Below are 24,676 nucleotides of genomic sequence, written 5' to 3'. Positions count from 1 at the left end.
TGAAAGGTTATTGAAGAAATGTATAGTAGATGAGATGTGGTATATCATATTTAATATGCATTGTCTTTTAAATGACTGGTATTTTGTTGAATGCACAGCAGATGCTCCCAAATGTTGTTTAATTTCTTTCCTTCCCCATGCTTCCAGCTCAACATCCAAAAGGCCAGAACCTCTGTCTTTTTGCCCGAGGGTTTTTACTGCCAGAGGCTGCTTTGTCCATCCAGTCACACCTGGGGAATGAATCAGTTCTACTCCCCAGAAGCACACCTCAAGCAAAAGTTGGGGCCAGTGGTGTATAATTATCCCAGCTCCTTCACCTTGGAGGAGACTGAAGCGAGGGTGCTTGTTCTATACTAGTTGCCAAAGATCCCCAACAGGATTAAGCTTCAGTTGCCCACAGTGTAATTCATTAATTATGCGTCTTCTATTGGCTACTTTCCCTTCCTTATTGCTCTAGTGGTCTGTCCTGGGATCATCTACCTGATAAACTACTTGCCCTTGGATCCTCACATCAATGTCAGTTTTTGGAGGAAGCCACACTAAATAGAGCCCGATCTTAGTTCACAAGGGGAAAGTGGCTATTCAATTGCCCAGGGCTAAAGGAGAGTATCCCACCCAAGAATGCACTGTTCTTCCCCTGCAATTTATATGTGTGAGGACCAATACTGAAGGAATGATACAATCAGTGGAAAAACATAGTACCAGCAAGAGAAAGGTAAATGGTTACAGAAAATTATTAATATGAGCCCTTGGAAAATAGAGTTCAAGGCAGGCTGGAATGTTGGAGGAAACTTACAGAAATGTTGGCACTCTATTCAATGTTGATCTATCACATTCAGAGTTTCATAAAGGACCTATCTGGATTGGAGAAAGGCTGAAAATTGTACTGCTCAAAAGCATCAGTTGAATAAGTAGATGGGTGATTGGATGAATAAGTAAATGATAGAGATACAGCACAGGAGAAGGTGTTCCACGTGGTGAGAATGATTCTAGTTTTTGCATGAACCTCCTTTTTCCTGATGGTCAGTGTGTTAGTTTTCTCTTGTTGTATAACAAAAAAACCTACAAATTTAGTGGCTTAGGACAACACAAAATTATTACCTCACAGTTCTATGGGCCGGAAATTCAGGCTAATGTGGCTGAGATGTCAGCTTAGGGTCTCAAACAACTGATAGCAAGGTGTTGCTTGCAACTGTGATTTCAAGGGAGGCTCCGGATCCTCTTCCAAGATTATTGGTCAATTTCAGTTTCTTGCAGTAGGAAGACTGAGGGCCCCTCTTTCTGGTTCATGGCTTTCTGCCAGTGGTTGCTTTCAGCAGCAAGGGGCAGCCCTTACTTCCCTGCTGTGTGGCCCTCTTCAAAGCATGGCAGTTTGAATCTTTTTTTTTTTTTTTAATATATCTTCATTGATTTTAGAGAGGAAGGGAGAGGGAGAGGGAGAGAAAAAAAAAACACAACATCAGTGATAAGAGAGAATCATTGATTGGCTGCCTTCTGCACATCCCACATTGAGGATTGAGCCTGCAACCCAGGCATGTACCCTGACCGGGAATCAAACCATGACCTCCTCGTTCATAGGTCAATGCTCAACCACTGAGCCACGCTGGCCAGGCAGCAGTTTGGGTCTTGAAGGCCAGTAGAAAAATCTCTCTTTTCTGTTGGCTAAAATGAGGTCTTGTATAGAATAATGTAATCATGGAGTGGCTTTCCTGTCAAGTCAAAGTCTCACCCATACTCAAAGGAAGTGTGTTTATACAGGGCATGTACACCAGGGGGCAAGAAAGTTGAGGTCATCTGAGAATGCACCATAGTCTACATCTGCACATCCAAATAGCTAGTGGGGTGTCTTTTGGAAGGAATTGTGTTTGGGCTTAAATTTGTATTTAATACTACAATAATAAGTTATAAGTATCTGGGCATAATGTTTACATGTTAGATTTCTTGAATTCTAAACATCCTTGAAAACCCTTCAAGGCAGCTTAAAGTATTAAACATATATAATCTTTAACATCAGTAGTGTTTAAAATGGGAAGATTTAACAATGAAGTAGAAAGTAGAAATGTCAAGGACATTTTCTTATTATATTAGTGCATCCCACTTATTATATTAACTTTCTTGCTCTGTTTTCCACAAAGTGACCTAGAGATTTCTAAAGGCAAATTGTTTTCATTTCAGTTCAGTAAGTAATTATTGGGCACATACATTTTTCCTAGAATTGTTTCCATAGGTGTTGAAAAAATATCCTTAGTATTGTTCTAGGGACAATAAGGCTTAAAAATAAAACAAAGGATGAGACAGAATATAATAAATATAGATTATATGTCTAGATTTTGCAGAGATAATAACCCATACTTAGATGTTACTTGGGGCAGCTACTGTGTTTAGAGTTTACATGGATTATCTCATTCAAACTCTGAAATAGCTCAGGAAACAACAGGCATCTTTGTCCTTTTTCCCAGATAAGGAAGCCAAGATTCTGACAAAGCTTCACAGTAACTCTGCTCTGATGGGTAGTGGAGGGAAGTCTCAGGCCCAGGTCTGTGTCCTTTTCCAAAGCCCATTGTTTTAGTGCTGCCCTGCTCCAGGATACACACAAATGACGCCACACCGACAGCAGAGTGCAAACAGGCTATCTAGATAAGAATCCTTACACAGAGCTGCATGTAGGAAGTCATATAAGGAGGGTAATCTTTTCCTGAGCAGAGCAGAACAGGAAGAATTGGTCTAGTGATGTGATCAGCACATACCGGATCAGGGACTCAAGAATGAGATGACTGCTGAGCACAAATTAAGAAACAGCAAATTATTGCATTCAGTTTTATTGCAGTGAAAGGAGAAAGATTTGATACTTCACAGGTGATTTCAGGACAGGAATGAAACATTGAACACGAGATTCACACCCATATCCTGTTTTTAATAACAGTTTTAGATCACTGGAATTGGGAAACACCACAGATGTCATCTAGGCATGTAAGTTAATACACAGCTAGCCCTGACCGGTTTGGCTCAGTGGATAGAGCATCGGCCTGCGGACTGAGAGGTCCCAGGTTCGATTCTGGTCAAGGGCATGTACCTTGGTTGCGGGCACATCCCCAGTGGAGGGTGTGCAGGAGGCAACTGATCGATGTTTCTCTCTCATCGATGTTTCTAACACTCTATCCTTCTCCCTTCCTCTCTGTAAAAAATCAATAAAATATATTTTAGAAAAAAGAATACACAGCTAGAAGCTAGCTACTTCTCCTTAACCTCTTCTGCATAAACCACTGGGCAAACAGGCTATAGATGCAGCCTGAAATCAGGCAACAGTAAAAGGACCTGCCTGGGAGCAAAGTCTCTTTGCTTGGAAGCTCCATTGATGAATTCAATTCCATCTGTGCATATTCTGTGCTGATTTCAGGATTGTGTGACATACAGTAAAAGAGGGCATTTTGAAAAATCACAATGCTAAAGTTCTAACTTTTGTTGCTAAATGCTTTTCCTTGTTATTTCAATAGAAATTTTCCTGGGCTATTTTTACAGAATGAGGGGAAAAAAACAAAAACAACACCTAGTGTTTATTTTCTTATAATTTTCCCCTCTGGATGATTATTAACAAATTTCTCAAATTGATCATACTTCAAATACCTAAAGTGATCCCCCAGAGGGTCCAAAGCTCCAAAATGACTAAGTGATGAGTGTGGAAGGGGCAGTCGAGTCAAGTACAATAATAGTGACAGTGACCTTGGGGTCCAGAGAGTCCTCATCACTAAACGGCTCTGGTGAATTGGGTGAATCCAATAAATTTGTTGGCTTTGATGTTTTCATCTAAGTAGTGAAGCAGTTGTCATAAAGTGATAGAGTCCCTTAAAACTGAACTTTATGGAAAATATTGTTCTGAGGAACTCAACAGGAAAATTATTTTATAAATTAAAATTAAATCTAGGGAAATCGCAACCTGTATAATAAATCTGAATAAAATAAATGTGTGAACTTGTTAAAGAGAGATTATATATAATAAATTGTGTATATTGTACAATATTTCTCCATCCAAGGATAAAAGAAACGTCCTATGGCAAGACAGGGCCAGCAGAGGGCGTGTAGTTCCTGAGCCTCTTGCTGAAGGAGCCTTGGTCCAGTCCAAATAAGGAAACAGTGACTTTGCTTTGAAACTGGCACTGCTTGAAAGCTGTGCTAAGGCTACTAATCTAAGCAAATATTTGCTTGCATTTTCCCAGGGGAGTAAAGATAAAGGCATATTTTTAAAGAAGTAACTATACAACATCAGCATTGTAAGCATGATGAAACTTTTAAAAGAATGTATAGACACAATCGTTCCTTGCGTGAAATAAAGCATTAATTTCATGCAGAATATTTTAGAAGATCATTCTCATAGCAGTCCTTGAAAATTGTTTAAATGCTGTCTTCATTGTGTACATTTGAATAATTATAAAATTCCTTTGGACATAACTGAAATGAAAAATCCAGAACAAACCAGATGCAAATGTAGAATAATGAAAAAGCTTATCTTTACTTAAAAATAATCAGAATAACGTTAAAAGGAATTGTGGTTGGAATTGGCTCCCATCCTTCACATGTTGGAAATTATTGCTAAACTCATTTAAGACATCAATTAAGAAACACAAATAAATTTGAGCTCTGTAAATATTCAGAAAAGCAGATAAATCACCTAGTCACAGTAAAGGTCACTGTGGGAAGATAAATTTAAATAGAAAAATTATTATAAAAATGGTTGTTCCAATGCTTTTGTAAAGTATAACTGGATGTCATCATCATTATCCCAGACACTAAGATGCAATAGATATGAAATATAGAACCAGACTTCCCTGTGTACAGAATTTGCAATGGCAATTTGGAACATCGACTCCATGATTTTTAGACCCTCCAACCTGCATAGTTATAAAAGGAACTGTGTTAGATTCCTTGAGCTGTCATAACAAACTACCAAAAACTGGATGGTTTAAAACAACAGAAATTGATTGTCTCACAATTTTTAAGCCTACAAGCCAATAATCAAATTGTGAGAGGGGGCGTATTCCTTCTAAAACTGTAAGGGAGAATCATTCCTTGCTTCTTCTAGCTTCTGGAATTCACCAGCAGTTCCCATGGCTTGTAGGCACATGGCTCCAATGCCCATCTCCCGATCCACAGGTCTGTTGTCTTCTTTCTGTATGTCTCTGTCTTCTTATAAGGACAGCAGTCATTTTGGTTTAAGGGCCTGCCCTACTCCAGTATGACCTCCTGGTAACTTAAGTAATTACCTCTACAATGGCCCTATTTCCAAATAAGTTCACATTCTGAGATATTGGGGTTTAGGATTTTTGTGTATCTTTTGCAGGGAGACAATTTAACACATAAAGGAGGACAGGAGGTTTCAAAAGATGGAGAACTCTGTAGGAATTCTATGAGGGGAGTAGTTGCCTTCCCTCTAGAGCAGCGGTTCTCAACCTGTGGGTCGCAACACCTTTGGGGGTCGAACGACCCTTTCACAGGGGTCGCCTAAGACCATCGGAAAACACATATATAATTACATATTGTTTTTGTGATGAATCACTATGCTTTAATTATGTTCAATTTGTAACAATGAAAATACATCCTGCATATCAGATATTTACATTACTATTCATAACAGTCGCAAAATTACAGTTATGAAGTAGCAACGAAAATAATTTTATGGTTGGGGGTCACCACAACATGAGGAACTGTATTAAAGGGTCGCGGCATTAGGAAGGTTGAGAACCACTGCTCTAGAGGGATGGGACCAGTTTCCAGTGACAAAGCTATGAAGAGGAGGACTCAAGGCAGGGGCAGCTTCATGGGTGTGCAATCCATGCCATTGAACAGGGCCCTGCAATCATGAAAGTCTTAATAATTTGGAACAATAGGTCCTGCATTTTCATTTTGCATTGGCCCCTGCAAATTATGTAGGACCCCACTCTGAGAGCTTTCTATGTGCTTCTTCTACTGGTGGGGTTTGGCAGGCTGTGACCTGACTCACACATGGCAAAGCTGGCCATGAAACTGAATTACAGTGACTGCCCTGCCTGGGTCATCTTGCCTCTCTGAGTTGTCAAGCGATAGAAAGTGGTCCTCTTAGCACTGCAGTGAGAGGTACTTAGTGATGGGAATCTAGAAAGAACCACAGACAGTCAGGAGAGGGAGCATCAAATTCTGCCAGGCAAGAGAACAGGAAGGAGCTATAAAGAGGCAGCTCAGGTAAGACCTCTCCTGCACTTTCACCAACCTGGAGGAATCAAAAGCTAATTAGGAGCCTGGAGGAGTTTGGGAGTGGGCAAGGGAGATAAGAATGAAAAGAAACCCAACAACACAAAAAACAAAACAAAACAAAAACCCACAAAAACAAACAAACAGATAAACAAAAAACTTAAGAAGGTGAAATAGAGAAGCCAAGGCTGCCCTGCCCCACTGCAGACTTCCAACCTAAAGCAGCCCAATCTAGAGAGGGGGAGGCAATCTGCCATTACATTTCACTCAGAGTTTCAATTGATAATATTAAACAGACCAATCTAATTTCTGAATTGAATCCCCAGGGGATCTAGATAAGTAAGCAGAAAAATAATAAACCCACTAGTTTTCATCAAGGGGTAGGGAAAAATGCATGATCTCTTTTGATACATTTTAAAGGGTTGATAGGTTTTATGGGCTGAACTGTGCCCACCCCCCTCCCCAATCCCCCAACAGGCATTTCCTTGTGGAAGTCGTAATTTCAGTGCCTCAAAATGTGACTATATTTGGAGTTCAGATCTTTAAAGATGTAATCAAGGTAAAATGAGGTCATTAGAATGAGCCTTAATCTATAGGACTGTAGTCCTTATAAGAAGAAGAGATTAGGACACAGACAAGCACAGAGGGAAGACCATGTGAAGGAAGATACAGGGAGAAGATGGCCATCTATAAGCCAAGGAAAGAAATTCACAGAAGAAACCAATTCTGTTGATATCTTGATCTTGGACTTCCAGCCTCCAGTACTCTGAGAAAATGAACTTCTATTGTTTAAGCCACCCAGTGTGTGCTACTCTGTCATGGTGGCCCTAGCAAACTAATACAGTGGAAGGCAATAAAAACCGAGTTGTTACAGAGATCAAAGTAATCTTGGAAAAAATAAGCAACATGGTCCACAAAATGGAATAAAAAGTCATTCACTTCTCATGTGAGAGCTGAATTTAAAATAATTGAATAAAAATTGCCACCTTAGTTATTTGTAGAACTAACTTGACCAACAGATTACAAAGGAAGATATAGTTCAATTAAAGGAACGTCACTTATCAAGTTTTTATACTGTTGAGTAGAATGTATAACCTTTGTGAAGGATTTCCTTTGAAGATGTTGGCTGTAGAGGTTCTTGTGCTCCATCATTGACTTTGCATGTTCCTCTTCTGACTTGTGATTTTCAGAGAAATCCTGAGTAGCAATACTGTAACAGCAATCCTTTCAAGACTAACTTGTTCAGCTTAAAGGCTAGGGCTCCAGAGTTCATAAGTGATTTGTAGAGCTGACTTCCTCCAATCTTAACAGATTGCTTTGGGAAACAAAAAGACCCTGAGATCACCTTCTTTATATACTCCTTCTGGACATTGCAAGAGAAAAAACAGATGCCCACAGAATCCTGAACCATGCTAATCAGAGCCAATGGAAGAAAACAACTTAGTAACTCTCATAAAACTTTAATAATCAATGTTTATAAATAAAGTATTCACACCAGGAGCAAAGCAATAGAGCTTATTTAGTATCAGTTTGAATTAGCTAACAATGAGTCTACAATCCACCTTGACATTTCTTGGATATTTTGAGAATTGTAGTCAAGCCCAGCCCAAACCACATGAGAAAGATAAGCAGAGAGCCTACCTTTATTGAGCTCCCTAGAGAGGATAATTCTACCACCTTCACAGATTCACTAACAATACTTAATAAAATTTACATGATGTACTTTTGTTATGGAAAGAAAGATTTAAAGCGCTTTATAGAAATATCATTGTCTCTAAATGAGGAATTGGGCATATGGTGGTGGGACAAGGACTGCCTTTTATTGAGCTCCATGCAATTTACAAACTTTATTTTGTTGAACCTGTGTGCACTTTATAAGGCAGGTATAGTGCAGGAAAGATGGTGCCGGCAAATAATAAGCATTTCATAATTTAGTTTGTTAAATTGAAACTTCACAAAAACCTTATAAAACATGTGACACTGTCCCTATTATGCAGTTGAGGGAAAGGGCCTGGAGAGATAAACTAGCTAGCTTCTCAGGATCACACAGCCGAGATCATTTGAGAAGTTCATTTGATGTGAAAACTTTCACAGATAAACCTGCTATGCTGTGACTTTTTGTTTTTAAGAAGATATTATTTTATTAGCTGAATTTTATATTTTCAGGTATTTTCTTATACCGCTGACAAAGAAATCCGAACCGATGACTTGTGCTTGGATGTTTCTAGACTCAATGGACCTGTAATCATGTTAAAATGCCACCACATGAGAGGAAATCAGTTATGGGAATATGATGCTGAGGTATAGTATTTTCCTTCATTTACTTTTTTGGGAATCTTTCAACTGAGTTAATACTGGGTGGGGCAAAAGTAGGTTTACAGTTGTGAGTATGTAAAACAGAGTTTATTCTTGTATTATTTTCCATAACAACAACTGTAATCCTACTTTTGCCCCACCCTGTATTTCAAATATAGTTAAACCCTAAGTTATTTTTTTCTGCATTGGAAAAACTGCACTTTCAAGCATGTATGCTCATATTACATAATATTAGGATGGTATATAAGTAGGTTTCTGCCAAACTAGTCTGTAAGTATAAAATATGAATGAGAAACATAAGGTCACTTTTATGTGCTTAAAATTTGTTATCATATGTACATGCTCAACATAAATTAGGCAAAGGGCAGGCTATGCTTATCTGAGAGTTATGTTTGTAGATGTACATACAGAACAGTATCAGCAATAGTTTCATATTTTAATTTTACACCGTTGTAATCTCTGATATTTATGCTTCTCACTTTAAAGGAAAAAAACTGACAAGATTAGCTTGAACATTCTTTATAATAGTAAATACTTTGCAAAATTCAGTAAACTAATTAGGTACATAATCAGTTAAGCAACCTCTTCTCAATATAGCACGTCTTTCTAAGAGAAGAGAGGAAGAAAAAACCAATAAAATTATTGGGAATTTATAGCCAGGCAGTGTGTAAACACCAAACCAACCATCAGATGGAGCTAATAAAAAAGAAATATTTTCCTCTGCATGAGGAAGCTATCTTGAAACAGCTTCATTTCTTTCATTTCTCTTTGCTTAACAAAATGAATTTGTCGTCTGGGTTACATTTTCCACATTATTAAATGGTTGGTGACTTATTTAAGATAAGAAGTAAACCTCATTCTTACATGATAAATAATACAATAGAGGCAAATGCATTTCACAAATGCAGTCTTCTATGAAAGCTTAAAATACTCTGCAAGAGTAACATTTTAAAAACTAATCTGCAGATTTGTTGGTATTATTGATATTTTAACAAGGCCTTCTTTTTAAAAACTCTTTGAATGTCATTTTAATTGGCATGGTGTTGTAATTTCTTAAGTGAGATACCAGAAAAACTTACTGAATTCTTACATGCTTTGAAGCTAGTTACATAGGGTTAAAGTTTGCCCCTAAGATTTATATAATATTAGCAAGTTTCTGGGATATAATTAAGGCAAACACCATAAATCCTTCCTGTGTTGCATCACTGTGTTTCATCCACACTCTTTGGTCTTCTCAATACTTATTCATCTTCTTTATCTGACCACTATTATTTTTCTCTTCAACTATTGTCATCACCACCCTTTATATTAAGGCTACAGAAGACATTTCCTCTAATAATACATGTGAGTAAATTTGAACCTTTCTTTAGTCAGTTCCCTACCTCTTCTATGAGGAGAAGTGTAGATAAATGTACAGAAAAAGGAGAAATCCCAAAAGAAGTATTTTTTTTAAATAAAACTTTTTGTTGTTATTGTTGCACTTTAGTTTTCACTAGGATCCTAGGACTTTATTGGGTGTGTGCTAAAATAAATAAATCTAGCATATATTTTTAAGAAAAGGGGGAAGAATGCGCATATTTTTAATAAGATGGAATGTTGTTGAATTTTAGAATACCACTCAATCTTTAAACGTCTCCATAATTTTTGAGTGGATAATGGCTTTTATAGTCATGACTCAAGTTTCTTCATTTCTGAAATAACTGTTGTTGCTAATTAGGCATATGTTTTCATTTATATTTCTGTCAGCCAGTAGGAAGATTATTGAATACTAAGGGATTTTGAAAGAAAAGTGAAAAAAAAAAATTAGTAGCCTCACCTAAGATAAAGAAATGGTTTTTGTAAATTTACTAATTGGATGAGCCAGCATTATTTCTTGCAGCAGTTTTAGTTTATTGTACTATTTTGTATCATGAAAATTTTGTTTCTACAACACATATAAATAAAGCTTATACTATGTCTTAAATAGCATTAAGAAATGTTTATTTTTAAGTTATCTAATCACCTTCATAATTATATAACAGTTGCCTTACATGATTATGTTTTCAAAATTAAATTGTGATATTCAACTTGTCTAAATTTTTAAATCATAATGCAATTTTTTTGCCAAATTTATAAATGAGAATATAGAGAAGTCACAAAACAATAGAATACCTGTAGGAATGATGCCTTTCTGGACATTTCAGTTTTGAAATAAAAAACATATTTTTTGTGAAAAGTAAGAAAAATGGAAACGACTTTAAAAAATTGGAATATATTTACTTTTTATGATCATTCCTTCTTTTAAATTTTAGGTTTAGGGCCACTTTAGTCTACTGAATGGTCCCCATCTTTGCTACCCAATGTGTGACTCCAGGACTAGTTAACAGCACCTGGGAACTTGATAGAAGTTAGGAATCTCAGGTATCACCCTGGACACACTAAATCAGAGTCTGTACTTCAACAAAATCCGCAAGGCATTCACATACACATTAAATTTTAACAAGGACAGGTCTACACAGTGGCCGAATATCTACTAATCTTCCTTAGTCTTTTTATACACTGTTGAAAAATATTGCAAAGTTGGGAAACGGCATATATACTTTGGAAAATGACAAGGCTTCCAGGAGAGAAGGGGGAGGGAACAGGAGCAGAAGGTGAGAGGCGCAAAGTCAGGAGCGAGGAGTAACTGCCAAGTATTTCTAGTCTTCTCATATTCCAACCAGTGAAAAGTAGACAAGTGCTGCTTGCCACTTCTTTAATTTATTCTTTATCTATTGCTATCAAAGGCAAAATTATTCTTCTTTGAGAAACCTCTGAGGTGGTGCATTTTCAAAGCAGAATAAAAGTTGGTGGTGTTCACAGAATTATAGAGCTGAAACTTCCCCTAAAGTTCTCTTCTTTGAGCCTTTATCAGCAGAACTCTAAAGCACAAAGATCACCCCACCAGCAGCGGAGGCAGAATTAGGTCCTAATAAAGTATTCAAAGAAAGCTAGTTATCACTGCAATTGTGAATTTCACAGTGTGAACAGCTGAAATATTCCATCACCTTATCACCTGGAATCCTTTCAGTCTTAGAAAAGTAAGTCATAAATAAGAACAGAATTGTGGGAATATCCAGAGAAAAATGGAAACTGTGTCATAAAGCCTCAAAATATGGAATCTATTTAGTTGCTTTGGTTTGTTTACTTTTTAGATGGGCATGTGGAAGGGAGTGGAAGGGAATAAAGTATACAGAGTGTCTATAATCTGTTTTCTCATTCTAATCTCAATTCTAATGATAGTCCTATCTATAATAATAAAAGCATAATATGCTAATTAGACTGGATGTCCTTCCGGACGGCCTTCTGTATGAAGTGGGGCTGAGAGGGAAGCCTGGGTCCTAGGTACCAGAGGGAAGCTGGTGCCGGCAGCCTGGAGAAGGAAGGCCTACTCTTGCACAAATTTCGTGCATTAGGCCTCTAGTAAGATAATAATATTTTACTTGTATTCTTCACATTAGTAAACATAAGCTTAAAGTATTTAAATGCCTTCTCTGGGTTTGCACACTACAGGTTTCTGGCACTTAACTGAGCATTCTTTCCACATTTTTCCACATTCTTCTTGAGGTCATTGGAAAACTAGAAACAATTAGATGCTTTCAATGATTATGATCTGATGAGTTAAATGTACAGTATTATAAATGAAAGAAAGAAATACTATCCATTATTTGTGTTACCAAATTTTATTCACATAGAATTTCTCCTTAATCATTGGAAGGATGTCCTGCAATAAGCATTGTCTATTGAGACAAATAGTCATAAAACTACTTTGTCAGTAGGGTCTAATTGCTTAGACTTTATCTATATTCATAATACAATTCATATCTAATTGCTTCTACTTTTATTTGAGTGAAATAAAGTATATGTTGTTAAGCAATATATGTCTTTGGTTAACTTTGATTAAAAATATTGTGCCCTATTTTCTTATTGAAATATTTCTTAAATAACACAACCATGAATTTAACTCAATATCACCTTTCCTGGCTAAACATGCTTGATTTAGGGGCAACCGAGCATCATTAGCAAATCTGAAAAGTCCTCACCTGATCTAGCATCACTTGAATAAATTACCTGAACACTTTGGTGCTATGAAAACCCATTGACTCAGAGTTAAGTCAAAAAGGGAGGAGGGAACCCTACATTTCATCTCACTGAACCACTTTAAAAATTATTTTCATAAGGGTCTGTCATTCATCCATTCTATTTAATTCAGGTTTTCTTGTATTGCATTTGAACGTTGCAATCATGTTTCACTCCATTTGAAATTCTCCTTTTCCTGCAGTAAGTGCACATAATCACAGTTCCTTTTGAGCATCCAGGCAGCTACATACAGTGTGACAGTCTAATTTTGGAACAGAACACTTTTGCTCAACAAACACTATGCAACAAAATAAAAAGGGGAGCAAAATATGATGCTAAAAATAAGCCTTGTTTTTCATGTGACTGAGCAAGTTGACTGAGAAAATATTGTTATGAATTCAATATCCTTCTGTATCAAGTGTTTCAGAGTCATAATGCAAGGAATTTTTTTTAGTAGGTAAAATATGTTGAATTGGTATTTACCAAAATCACAGCAGCTAATATGTAGACTTTACTTATTACCTCTCTTATTTACCTTATCAGAAAGCAGGTAAATGTGAATATAATTTCAAGGTAAGTGATCTATTATCTGGCAACCCAGACATTTCCCTGTGTAGCACTCCTAATAAAAATAGTTGCTTGATTTGCTTTTTGAAGGCTGCCTGTATCAGACAAGTGTTACCTTTCCATATCCCTATTGACCCATAACTGTGATTTCTTATAAATTAGTGAATAGGAAATTTAATAGTTTAGTATTGCAATTTTAGTTCTTGTTTATTAAACATTTTACTGGTTTACTAAACTACTCATTCTTTTTTAACAAATGCACAGGTCACTTTATCTGGAGATCACATTTAACATTTTGAATAACAACTTTATTATTTTAATTTTAAATGACCGTTATTCTGTACTTGATCAATAGGGGAAATCCTATTGTATTTACAATAATAATATTAAATTAAATATCTGTAACAGTATAAATGAATCTTACTTTGTTTATTTCTATGTATAATCATTTAGGCTTCATTTTAAACTTTTAGTATGGCATCTTTTAAACTGAGACCTGTATGATTAGTTCTTCAGTCAACCATACAGTCACTTCTGTTTGTTCATTAAAATTTCAAAGTTTTTACTTGATTATTTTAATACAAAGGTACAAAGTTCTCATTTTATAATTTATGACTATTTTGTCTCTGAAATTGTTTCACTAGCCTGTTTCAGTTGGTTTTCAGTAGTAATTGTATCTTCAACAGAGTTGATATAAGGAAACTCCATGACATATCTTGTTTTAGGTGCAGACATACAAATAAGTTTAAAGGCAGGAAGTATTCACTTTTCCTTATGCATTTTAAAATACAATGATTAAAATTTTGTAAATCCCAGGAAATACTAATTCTTTTACTTCAGAGGGGAAAAATTGAGTAGTGCTATAATAGATTAGTGATCATATTACCCTGTTTTCTAGTCAATGTTAAATAAGGCTATAGGAAGAGAAATTTGGTAGTATGCTGCATGTCAGCCTGATAGCACATTGCCTTCAAAGCTGAGTTAACATGACTGAATCTTCTAAAGCTGTGAGAGGCATTTGCAACAAATACAACAAAAAACAATTTTAAGAAAAAAATGTACACCCAATATGAAAAGATACAAGATCTTGAATAAATAGCAAAGGAAAATATGAATAGCCAATAAAAATGAAAAGCATTAATTTAAGGAACTATCAAAAACACATACATCAAAATCTCATGAGTGTTTTTCTATTCATATTTTTATGTTCCCGTCAATCTGTCAAGCAATGTTTTTAATGACAACACACAATGTTGCTGTAGATGCAGTAAAACTGACAACCACTATCCTGGCTTATAATAAGCATAAGAAATATTAGCTGTTGCTGCTATTATTGAATAATTATTATAGATATTTTTTAAAATTTGCTAATAGGTATTAAAATGTTTATACTTTTGACCTTGTGATTTTACTTGTAATCATTATTTCTAAAGAAAAGATTATAATGTGGAGAGACATGCTGGGAGATATTTATCACAGCATTCTTTACGATCGCTCCAAACTTGACAGAGATTGCCCACAAATGAAAAAGTTAAGTGACTTTTGGCAAATCTACTTTGTAGAAATTGTTTATTTTCTGTTTTTAAGATTATTTTAATGATAAAAGAGATGCCCACAATATAAATTGAAGGGTGTTTAGTTAGATGACCTCTATTACATAAATTTGCAGAATGTAAGTGATAAAAATTGCTTACTAGAAAGCATAAAGTAATAACTGGTATCTCTTCTAGACAAAATACTCAGAAAAAATAAACTGTTCTTTTTCAAACAAATGAAAACACCAAATGTTTTTTAAATAGAAAATGATCTTTATCTCAATGGAGTTGCTTAGATTTCTAATTTTTCTTAGAAGTACCTAGGGCAGTGATGCCACACATGTCAGAGGTGACACGCGAACTCATTTTTTTGGTTGATTTTTCTGTGTTCAATGGCATTTAAATATATAAAATAAATATAAAAAATATAAATCTTTGTTTTACTATGGTTGCAAATAGCAAAAAATTTCTATATGTGACACGGCACCAGAGTTAAGTTGGGGTTTTTCAAAATGCTGACACGCCGAGCTCAAAAGGTTCGCCATCACTGCCCTAGGTTGTACGTAGGCATTTTTAAAGTACCTGTAGTGAAAATTCTTTGAATTTTGTAATAGTCATTCATGTGATGAACATTTTGGGTCAAAATATTATAAATGTATTTTTTATGGAAAATTTTATACTGTATTCATGTTCTGGAGTTACATTTCCTGAGCATAAGTAAAATCAAGTTTTGCTTTGTTTTCAAACCAAGGAAAAGTTTATAAATTATTATATGTTTACTGATACATGAAGTTCAGAATCACTAACACTGGGGTCTTTGATGTCAACATGAAATTTACTAAGAAAAGTTCATTGCAAAACAAAAAAATCACTGAGGGTAGAGGATTATCAAGTTAGAAATTTTAAACAATATAGATAGAAAAATAACAATATATATAAAAAATTCAAGTTTGGCTTTTTGAAAAATCCCCAAGCTAGTCTCTTTAACAAATCAAACTATATACTTAATTGCTGTTTTACCAATAAAAATGTAGTATATGCGATAATGTTACCTTTCCTACTTTAATAAATCTTTAATTTACCATTTTACTGTAGGATGTCAGTCCTTGAAATTGAAAATCCAATGATTTGTGTCCATTAAGCTGCTCAAAATATGTAGTTAATTTTATCAAAATATATTTTTTCCACATTAGCCCTTCACTGGTTGGTTTAATCAACAAACCTCTGAGTGCCTCCTATGAGCTGCACTGGGTTTGATGATGTAGGTTGTCATGATCCCTGGCCTTCCTGGAGTAGGCTCCTTCTGAGAAAATGAATGGAAAATAAGAAACAGACAAATTAATTACAAATGGTGTTTGGAGAATGAAGTCAAATTAAGAGCCCAAAATGGACTTGATATTTTTTCTTTTTCCTTCCTTCATTAACTTCCTAATTGGTATTTAGTTGAATGTGATCATATGTATGTGGGACATTTTTAACACCACCAGGTTAGTCCTGTGAAGACATAGTGGAAACAGTTTGAGTACAAAGTAAAGCAAAGCCTTATAGCTAATTTATCCCTTAGATTTTCTCCTGGCATCCACTGAAGTTTAGGGCAAAGGAGAGAGGAAGGCAAAGACCATGATTGAAAACTCTGTGGACTAGTCAATGGTTTTGAGTATCCATACTGACAAAATAATGCTTGTAGCACTATAAGCATTTAATAACTAGAATGGACACTGAGAATACAACCTTTTCTACCCAAGTTTTTCAGCATTTGATCTCAGACTCTGCTCCATATTCTTAGTCCCATCTTCATTTACTCCTGCCAATACACTTGATATTGAAGCCGTGAGAAAGGATGTGGCTCACAGCTCCGTGGATGTGATTATTGTGACATGTGCCTTCCATTCTTACCCAGTAGAAATTGTATGTTGTAGAGAATGATTGATTGGTTACTGCCTTTGTATTTGATTTTGTCATTATTCATTATTTTCTTTGTCAAACAGACCCACACTCTTCTTCACATAATCACCCAGTCCTGTCTCTCAGTAAGAAAAGTAACTGATGGCTCCCAACAGCCCACTGTGGAAATATGTAATGATAGCCCTTTGCAAAAATGGCTACTAAGAAATTATACAAGAGTGGAAGTTTTTAGAAATATTTTTGAGAATCCTACTGATTACGTTCTCTAATAATTTTTGGAGGTTTGTGTTGCAGACTTTACTAATATTAGTTCAGTATTTTTGTTATCAAAATCTAAAAATTTACTTCTCTAATATGTGGTTAAGGATAATCTTTATGTGCTATTTCTCCATGGAGTTATTTTTCTGTCTTATACTTCTGAGCTGAATATATTTAGTAGTGTTTAGTCTGTAATTAATTAGTAGGTATTTTCTAGGGTTTTTTCCTTTATTTTAAATAGATATGTGTAAATATAATTGATGGAATGTATTATGACATATTAGCTCTTTTTTAAGGCTAACTTTAGTCATGTCTATATGACAATAGATTTCAGCATTAGAGCTGAAAACCCGTTAAGAAAATTAAAAACATGAAAATTAAGATAGCCAAAATATTTCTTTTGGAACATTGAAATTATTTAATGTTGTTAATTTCAATTCAGATACACCATATCCTTTCTGGAATTTATTACTTTAAGCTGATACTAAGCAAATGCATTATTAAAGACTAAGATTATTGGTTAAATGATATAATTATAATAATAAAGCTTATAAAAATGTACAGTTTCTCTTTCACTTGCATGATTTGTGAATATCTTCTCAGCAAGCAATAAAATGAATCATTATTCAGCTTATGCTAAAAAAGTACTGGTATGGAATTCTTGTAAAGAGTGAAATTGGTCTTAGGTGTTCATTTTCCAGTAAATAAAGTATATTATATTTTCCAATACTTTGCTATGAACACACATGAGAAGTTAGGGAGGGAGTTTTTCTGGTTCAGATGAACCATTAAAGGTTGGAATTGAGTTTGGAATACTTATAACAAGGCTGGGAATAGAGGTATGGGGAGGAGAGGAAAGAAGAGTGTTGTTTAGGTTAGAACTACATTTGAGTCTAGGGCATTCTAAACATGTGTTGGGAAGCTGGAAAAGTCTGGTTCTTTTACACAATGGTAACTTATGTATAGAGCAATTTACATATATTATCTTAGTTTGTTTTTAAAGCAACCTTAACTGGTAGATACAATACCCAATAAGGGACAGAATTCTAGGGTAGAAACCACAACTTGTTTCTCAGCAGAATTTGTCTCATTTCCCATCGCAATTCATACTGCTTTATGGGAGCTGGCAGCCCTGTGCAAGGGGGATGAGAGCCACATCAGGTGGATGTGGAAAACAGCCTGGCTTCATAGCCGTATGCCTCTCAGAACACAGTGTCTCTGTAACAATTCCATAGGCACAGCTTCAAGTAAACCAATGGAACATGCAAAACTCCAAGTCTTTGCACATAGAGAAGCCCAGTTTGGCTCCGCATGAGGTATTTTTACTGAAGTTGATTAGATGCAGATGCAGTTTATCGATCAGAGGTCATTTTTACCATAGGTAATGTTGCCTAGAGACATAGTTAACATTTTACCATTATCAGGTTGCCAAGGGGTCACAGTTAAGATAGTTGACTGAGGTCAAATTTTTTAATCAGAAAAGAAAAGGGCATTTTTAAGTATTCATAAGTTTAAATGAGCATCTTCTCACAAAGAATCTGATTGCTCAGAATAATTTAAAAATTTGCTCAAGTTTTCACAGCCAGTAAGTGGGGGGGAAGGGTGGGAATTTACACTTAGGGCTGCCTGACCCTAACATGTCCGCTGTTTCTACTGTACATCATTAAAAATGAGAGTTTTGTTTGGGTGGTTGTTATCTCTACAGTTGTGGTTTTTGACTACTAATGAATTCTTTCAAAGAAAACATACATTTTTAGACAGAACAATACTTACTAATATTTTTAAAAGTATCCCTTTAAAAGGACTATATACACAGAGGATCTCAGGTGTGTAACAAAAATGAGTATTTTGTTGATTTTAAGTAGAGCTTGCTAGAAAAAAATTGTTTTGTTTTGAATTTTTTTCAAGTTGGCTGTTGGTTCATAAACCAACAATACAATTTCTGGCATCATAAGCATAAATCAACTACCTTCTTGCCTATGTTTGTTCATTGTTTTCTTCATTCTTTAGTATAAATAGCTTGGTTCTGTGTATTGAAAGAGCATCAACAAAGGCCTCAGTCTTCAAATCGTCTTCATATCTGACAACCTTGCTTTTTCAATTTCCTGCTTGTTGTCTATTAAGCATCCTCCACCACAAGCCTATTTTCCATCCCATCTTTTCTCAGGACAGTGAGGTCCAGGCTGTTTGCAGGTCTAATCCAAACAAATTACGATTGTCTAGGCAGTGTTTCTCCACCATTTTTATTGCATTCCCCTGCATTTTTTTTCATACAACTTTCAATTGCAATAGTATGAGCCAGAAAAAAAATCTACTTTAATTTTGGTGATTCAAAGCAAGATATATCTGCAAATCACCTCCCATGCATTGAAACACTTCTCTTCTTGGAAGTTTTTTTGTGTAGTATGGTTCTAGGCATTGCCCATGAAACTGAGCAAACATGTACATAATTAGTGAGCATAAGTATAAAGCATGTGGACTTAAAATGCATATCTGTAAAGTCCAAAATACATAATTTCAAAATGTAAATGTGAACTCAAACGGGAAGATGTATAATGACAGTTAACATGATGCAATTTTTGGAATTACATTTCAGCATTTGGGTACTGAGATGATGCTTATTAATGAATATCATAAAGAAAATAAAATATAGATATAAATTTAAAAATATGTGACAGTCACATCCCTGATTTAATTTGGTATTAAATTTTTTAAAGATTCTCAGACATGCAAACTAAATTAGGGAGGGCATACTATCAAGTAAGACAGATCTTCACTGTGATAATCACTCAAATACAATGAATTTCTCAGTCACAGATATTATGGCCTGTTTAGTATTTGGAAACATCTCTAGCAGTTTTCTCATTTGGGTCACAGCTGTGACATCTCTTTGCATGTTTACCAAATGGTTACCGAATAACACATGCCTAAGATAACTAAGCTTTTGTGAAAGCTTGTTAATATTTACAGCCCTGGACTGAACTCAGAGCTCACAAATGGGCTTTTTGCAAAGGAGCCTGAATTCTTGGCAATGCGAAACACATGTTGGCTAATTTCTTTAACCATCTGCAAATAAAGGTGTATTAGACAGTGATGAAACCCTGACAGGGAAAGTTGTATAATAATTAATTCACAACCACCTGTGCACAGTTCCTTCTATAAACATATCACAGTGTTTATACTAAAAAGAAAATCATAAAGGTCTCTTAAAGGGCAGATTTAATGTGATGTGCTAGTGAAGTTAAAGATACAATATGCTGCACTGACTGTGGGTTATCTTTTCCAGAGACTCACCTTGAGACATGTGAACAGTAACCAGTGTCTCGATGAACCTTCTGAAGAAGACAAAATGGTGCCTACCATGCAGGACTGCAGTGGCAGCAGGTCCCAGCAGTGGCTGCTGAGGAACATGACTTTGGGGGCATGAAGACCACTTCCCCCAAGCCATGGAAGTGTCTACACTTTTGTTTTTCCATTATTTCAATTAAGGAAAAAGATTAACTTTGCTGAATTGAAAGTTTTAAAATCCTTTTAGTATTCTAAAACACAGTTGTTTATAATTCATTTTTAGGAATGTTTGCTTATTTCCCTACAAAATTTGTATCTGATCAAAAGCACATAAAAATATGAATAACAGCAAACTGTTATTAAACATTTGAAAAACTTTAAAAAAAGTGTTTGCTTAAAAAAAAAACACACCTCTTTATTGCCCTCATGTCACAGGATTAGTTGTGGGGAGGGGTATTTTTATTTTTTATTTTCATAGTGATTGAAAGAGAGACAATGTAAATGCCTTATAAAATATCTTCATTATGAAATAGAATCATTTTCTAAACTCACTCTGTTTCTACTGGACCTTCATGGAAACATGTTGAATTTCTTTGTCAACAGCAGGCCACACATTGAATTATTTCTGAGCAATGAATTCATCATACACAATCAGTTCCAAGTTTTGTACCAAAAAAGAAACCAATAAACTGGACCTTGACTTACAGAGTTGTTATAAAAGCATCACATTTAAACAAAAAAAAGAGAAGAATTTGAAAATTCAATTTAAAGGACCTGAAATCAGAAGCAGCAAGCTAGGTGTGGCGGGGAGCAAGATGATGAAGCTAAACTGCAACAATTGAATCATTTAAGAAGATTCTGTTTAGGTGGTAATCAGTGTTCTCACAGGCTGAGTGTTTAACAATCATATTGGTTCCAGAGTTAAAGTTGGAAACTCAATCCTTAACAACTATCTTTGTCTCACATAAACCATGCAGTCCTTTTCTCTTCACTCTAGAGACTGTGGCTTGTCACTTATGCTGTACAGAATTGTAGGCAAAGGGTGGAGAGTATTAGTCCTGATTTTTTGTCTCCTGCATGTAAAAATGTTAGGTCACTATTACCATTTTAATTTTAAAAGATGATTCACTGCTATGCTAGAATACCTAAAAATTTCATTACTAAGGGAATGAACTCAGTACACATCCATGAAACTTTTCTTTTCATTAATCTGTTAGATACCATTTGCGGTTAACTTATGGCTCAAGGAGCACAGTCATGTTAGGCTAACTTCACACATTCTATTTCCATCTTAAAGCCCTTTGTGCAAAATGAATGAGTAGAAGATACTAAAAAGAAGAAAACTCTATCAGTGAGAATTGAGCTAATAACTTTTAGTATTTCACATCATTTAAAATGCCCTTAAAGTAGCTCTACATATGTATTTTAGTCATTAATAAATACATTCAGCAGCTAAGAGAAATTGTGGGGGGTCGGGGGGTGAGCCGGGGGGCGGGGGGATGGAAGAAGCATCTTGCCATATTTTTGGCCCTCATCTTTTCTTAAAAAGCTCTGGAAAGCCAGTAAAATCTTGTATGATTTTCCTACTAGCATTAGCATTATTTCTTTGGCTTTATACTGGTAAAACTCTAAGGAAGAATTATACAACCTGGAGCACTTCAGGTGTACTTTTCAAAGTGCAGACATTCCTAAAAGAGCCAGTACCCAACTACAGGGCATGAGGGTTGTCATTAGCCAAGTTTTGTGGGAACTGCCTTTGAATGAACAACTGAAGACCTGTGAGGTCCCAGCTCCCCAAACAAACTGGATGTCCCTCAAAGGCAGCTTGGGTTCCTAGCTACAGACCCTGGGAAGGTGAACCAAATTCTTTTTTCACTGGTTTTCCTTTCTAAGTTCATTTGCTTTTAGTTTTCCAAGAACTGTAAACTCTGGCTATTTTCTATGTTCTCAGGCGCCCTGGGTAGACAGCAAAGCATGATTTCAGAGTAGACATAGGCCAAGAAGCCGTGGCATTGATTGTGCTGAGTCTAGACAAATAAATTTATATACAGATCCAAATTTGAAGAGAAATGTATTTCTTTAGGTTTCAAACACTGTAATAGAAATAAAGCAAAAATAAATACCTGTTGCAAAGTTCAAAAAAAAGCCAACAAAAAGTGTAGACATTCCTCATCTTGTAGTCTCTGAGTATCCCCAAATCGTTTAAAATTACAAGCAAAAGTTTGAGTGTTGGGCATTTTCATTTGGCAGAGAATCCATTGTTTACAGCAAATTTATACGGAAACTGTGACACCCCAGAGGTAGGGAACCACTGCCTTAAATTGACAGTGTCCTGACAAGTCACCTGAGGACTCTCTGTTTCTCCCCCTTTCCTCTTGTTTCACTAAATTAAAGTAAAATGTCCCTTCACACTTGTCCTTCAACTTATAAAGCTTAAACACTCAAGGACTCTTTAATACAATATATTCCATTTATTGTGGATTTGTCAAACTAAATACATGTTATCTAGAAAATGGTCAAAGACTATTTTTTTTAAAAAAAAATGGTTTGTCAAAACTGAATTTGACACATTTCAGCAGTATTTTAAATATCTGAAAGTTCATTATGGTCATAGCAAAAATACAAGAGAAATAAAAACGACATGAGTTTCATGCCAGAGAAGAATTTTCCAAGAATCCTCAGATGGTATGAGCATATGTTATTAGAATGTCTAACAGACAAAAAATGACATAAAATATTAGAAAACACCAAAAACTAGAAAGCATTAGCTAATTCAATGTTCTTTTCAAAAATATTTATTGTATTCGGTACAGAAATTAAAATTATGATTGGATTTTTATACTTTATTATCTTTCTAGACTAACAGATAGTTCAAATGACCTCAAACTTCCTCTACTGAGGTCACCCCATTGCAATTCCAGTCTTCCAGATGCTCAGATCAAAAACCTAAAGTCAGTTTTGAGTCCTCTCTTTCTCTCTCAACTTCCATCTAATCCATCAGAAATCCCCTTGATTCTAAACCAACTACTTACCACCACGTCTTCTGTGTCACTACCTTTAACCTTTTTAAGTGCAACATGCTTATAATTTGGTTCCCTAATTTCCCAGCCCTTGCTCCTAAATAGTCTTTTCTCAATACAACAGCCACAGCGATTCTATTTAGCATAAATTTATTGTGTCACTTCTCTCTCACAACCCTCCAATGATTTCTCATGTCTCCCCAAACTTCTTATAGTGGTCTTTATAGTGTCATTCTTATAGTGTCATTCATGAATGACACTCCTATGAGCGCTCATGTGCACACACACACATACACACACACACACACACACACACACACACACACACACACACACACTCCTGAATACTTACTCCACTCTGGCTGCCAAGCAAGTGTCTGTCCTAGGTTTTTTTTCCCTTTGCCCACATAGCTTTCTCACTCACTTTCTTCAAGTCTTTACTCAAATTTTATCTCATCAGTAAGACAAACCCTTCTCCCCCTGCCCTTCCTAGTCCCTGTAAATTCTCAAACTATCAATTTGCTTCTTTATTTTGTGTCTATCTTTCCACTTTCAAACCCCCTACATTACCATTGCACACCCTAGAATGTCAGTTTTTCTCACTGTGTTATTCCCAGTATCTAGTAGAGTTATTGGGACATAATAAGTCTTTAAATATTTTTGAATGAATTGAAAAAATGTGTGTTAAAGTTACCAAGAGCTACTGTATCCTATATTTTTTGCACAGTATTTTAAATTTTAAAATAAAGTCAAGTAATATATTTAGACAGGATGTACATTACTTTCTCCAAATGATAATTTTCTTCCTACTAGTCTTCAAATTAAAGGATGGGCTATATTTTGTTCTGTATGTTAGTATATCCTGCCTTATGGAAATGAAATATATGACATTTTATAAACATGCTGCTACATTATATAAGTTGCTTCATTAAGATAAAAATGATTTTTATTTTTTGGTTGTCTTTAATGGCCACATGATGGCATAAATAAGATTTTTATTTTTAGGGGGGAGACGTATCATTTTCTTAAAAACCATATGTATTTTTATTGTTTCACAGGAACTATTATTACATGTATTTTCTAAGTTCTAGAGACTTTAAAAAAACTTTACAGATGATTTATTCTTAGTTTCTCTGTTTATAGATAGTAAGAGAGAATCAGATATGTAATTTAGCTTGTTCAAAGATCATAAAGTCCTGATGTCAGGACTCATTATTGTTAATGTAATCTAACACTGTCTTCAATTACAAAGCACTCAAAAATGTAATAAAAAGGGCACAATCATAAGGGAAAAATGTCTTTATTAAGCATTTTGTAGTAAGTACATTGATTCTTTAGAAATATCAACTTCTCTTCTTTAGATATATTATCCTTTTTAGAGATAATTAACTTTGGAGATTTAATTTCTCACCACCTTTCATACTTAAATAAAATTATGTCTACAAAATAAAGGCAATAAATAAAGAC

The 24,676-nt window shown here is 35.2% G+C and overlaps 1 protein-coding gene across 2 annotated transcripts in view; it reads left to right on the top strand.

Annotated features, from left to right (window-relative positions):
- The window catches only part of GALNT13 (polypeptide N-acetylgalactosaminyltransferase 13), a 496,408-nt gene extending 474,825 nt beyond the window's left edge, over nucleotides 1-21,583 (top strand). For both annotated transcript variants that reach the window (XM_036320816.1, XM_036320815.1), the window contains exons 12-13: nucleotides 8,389-8,523; nucleotides 20,188-21,583. In XM_036320816.1, coding sequence (XP_036176709.1) covers nucleotides 8,389-8,523; nucleotides 20,188-20,328 — 276 coding nt within the window. In that variant the 3' untranslated portion in view covers nucleotides 20,329-21,583. The remainder of the gene's footprint in view (nucleotides 1-8,388; nucleotides 8,524-20,187) is intronic.
- The last annotated feature ends 3,093 nt before the right edge of the window (nucleotides 21,584-24,676 follow it).

This window comes from Myotis myotis, unplaced genomic scaffold (assembly GCF_014108235.1).
Source record: "Myotis myotis isolate mMyoMyo1 unplaced genomic scaffold, mMyoMyo1.p scaffold_m19_p_8, whole genome shotgun sequence".
Lineage (NCBI taxonomy): Eukaryota > Metazoa > Chordata > Mammalia > Chiroptera > Vespertilionidae > Myotis > Myotis myotis.
Note: the sequence above shows the minus strand (reverse complement) of the source record. Positions and strands in the feature narration are given on the sequence as shown.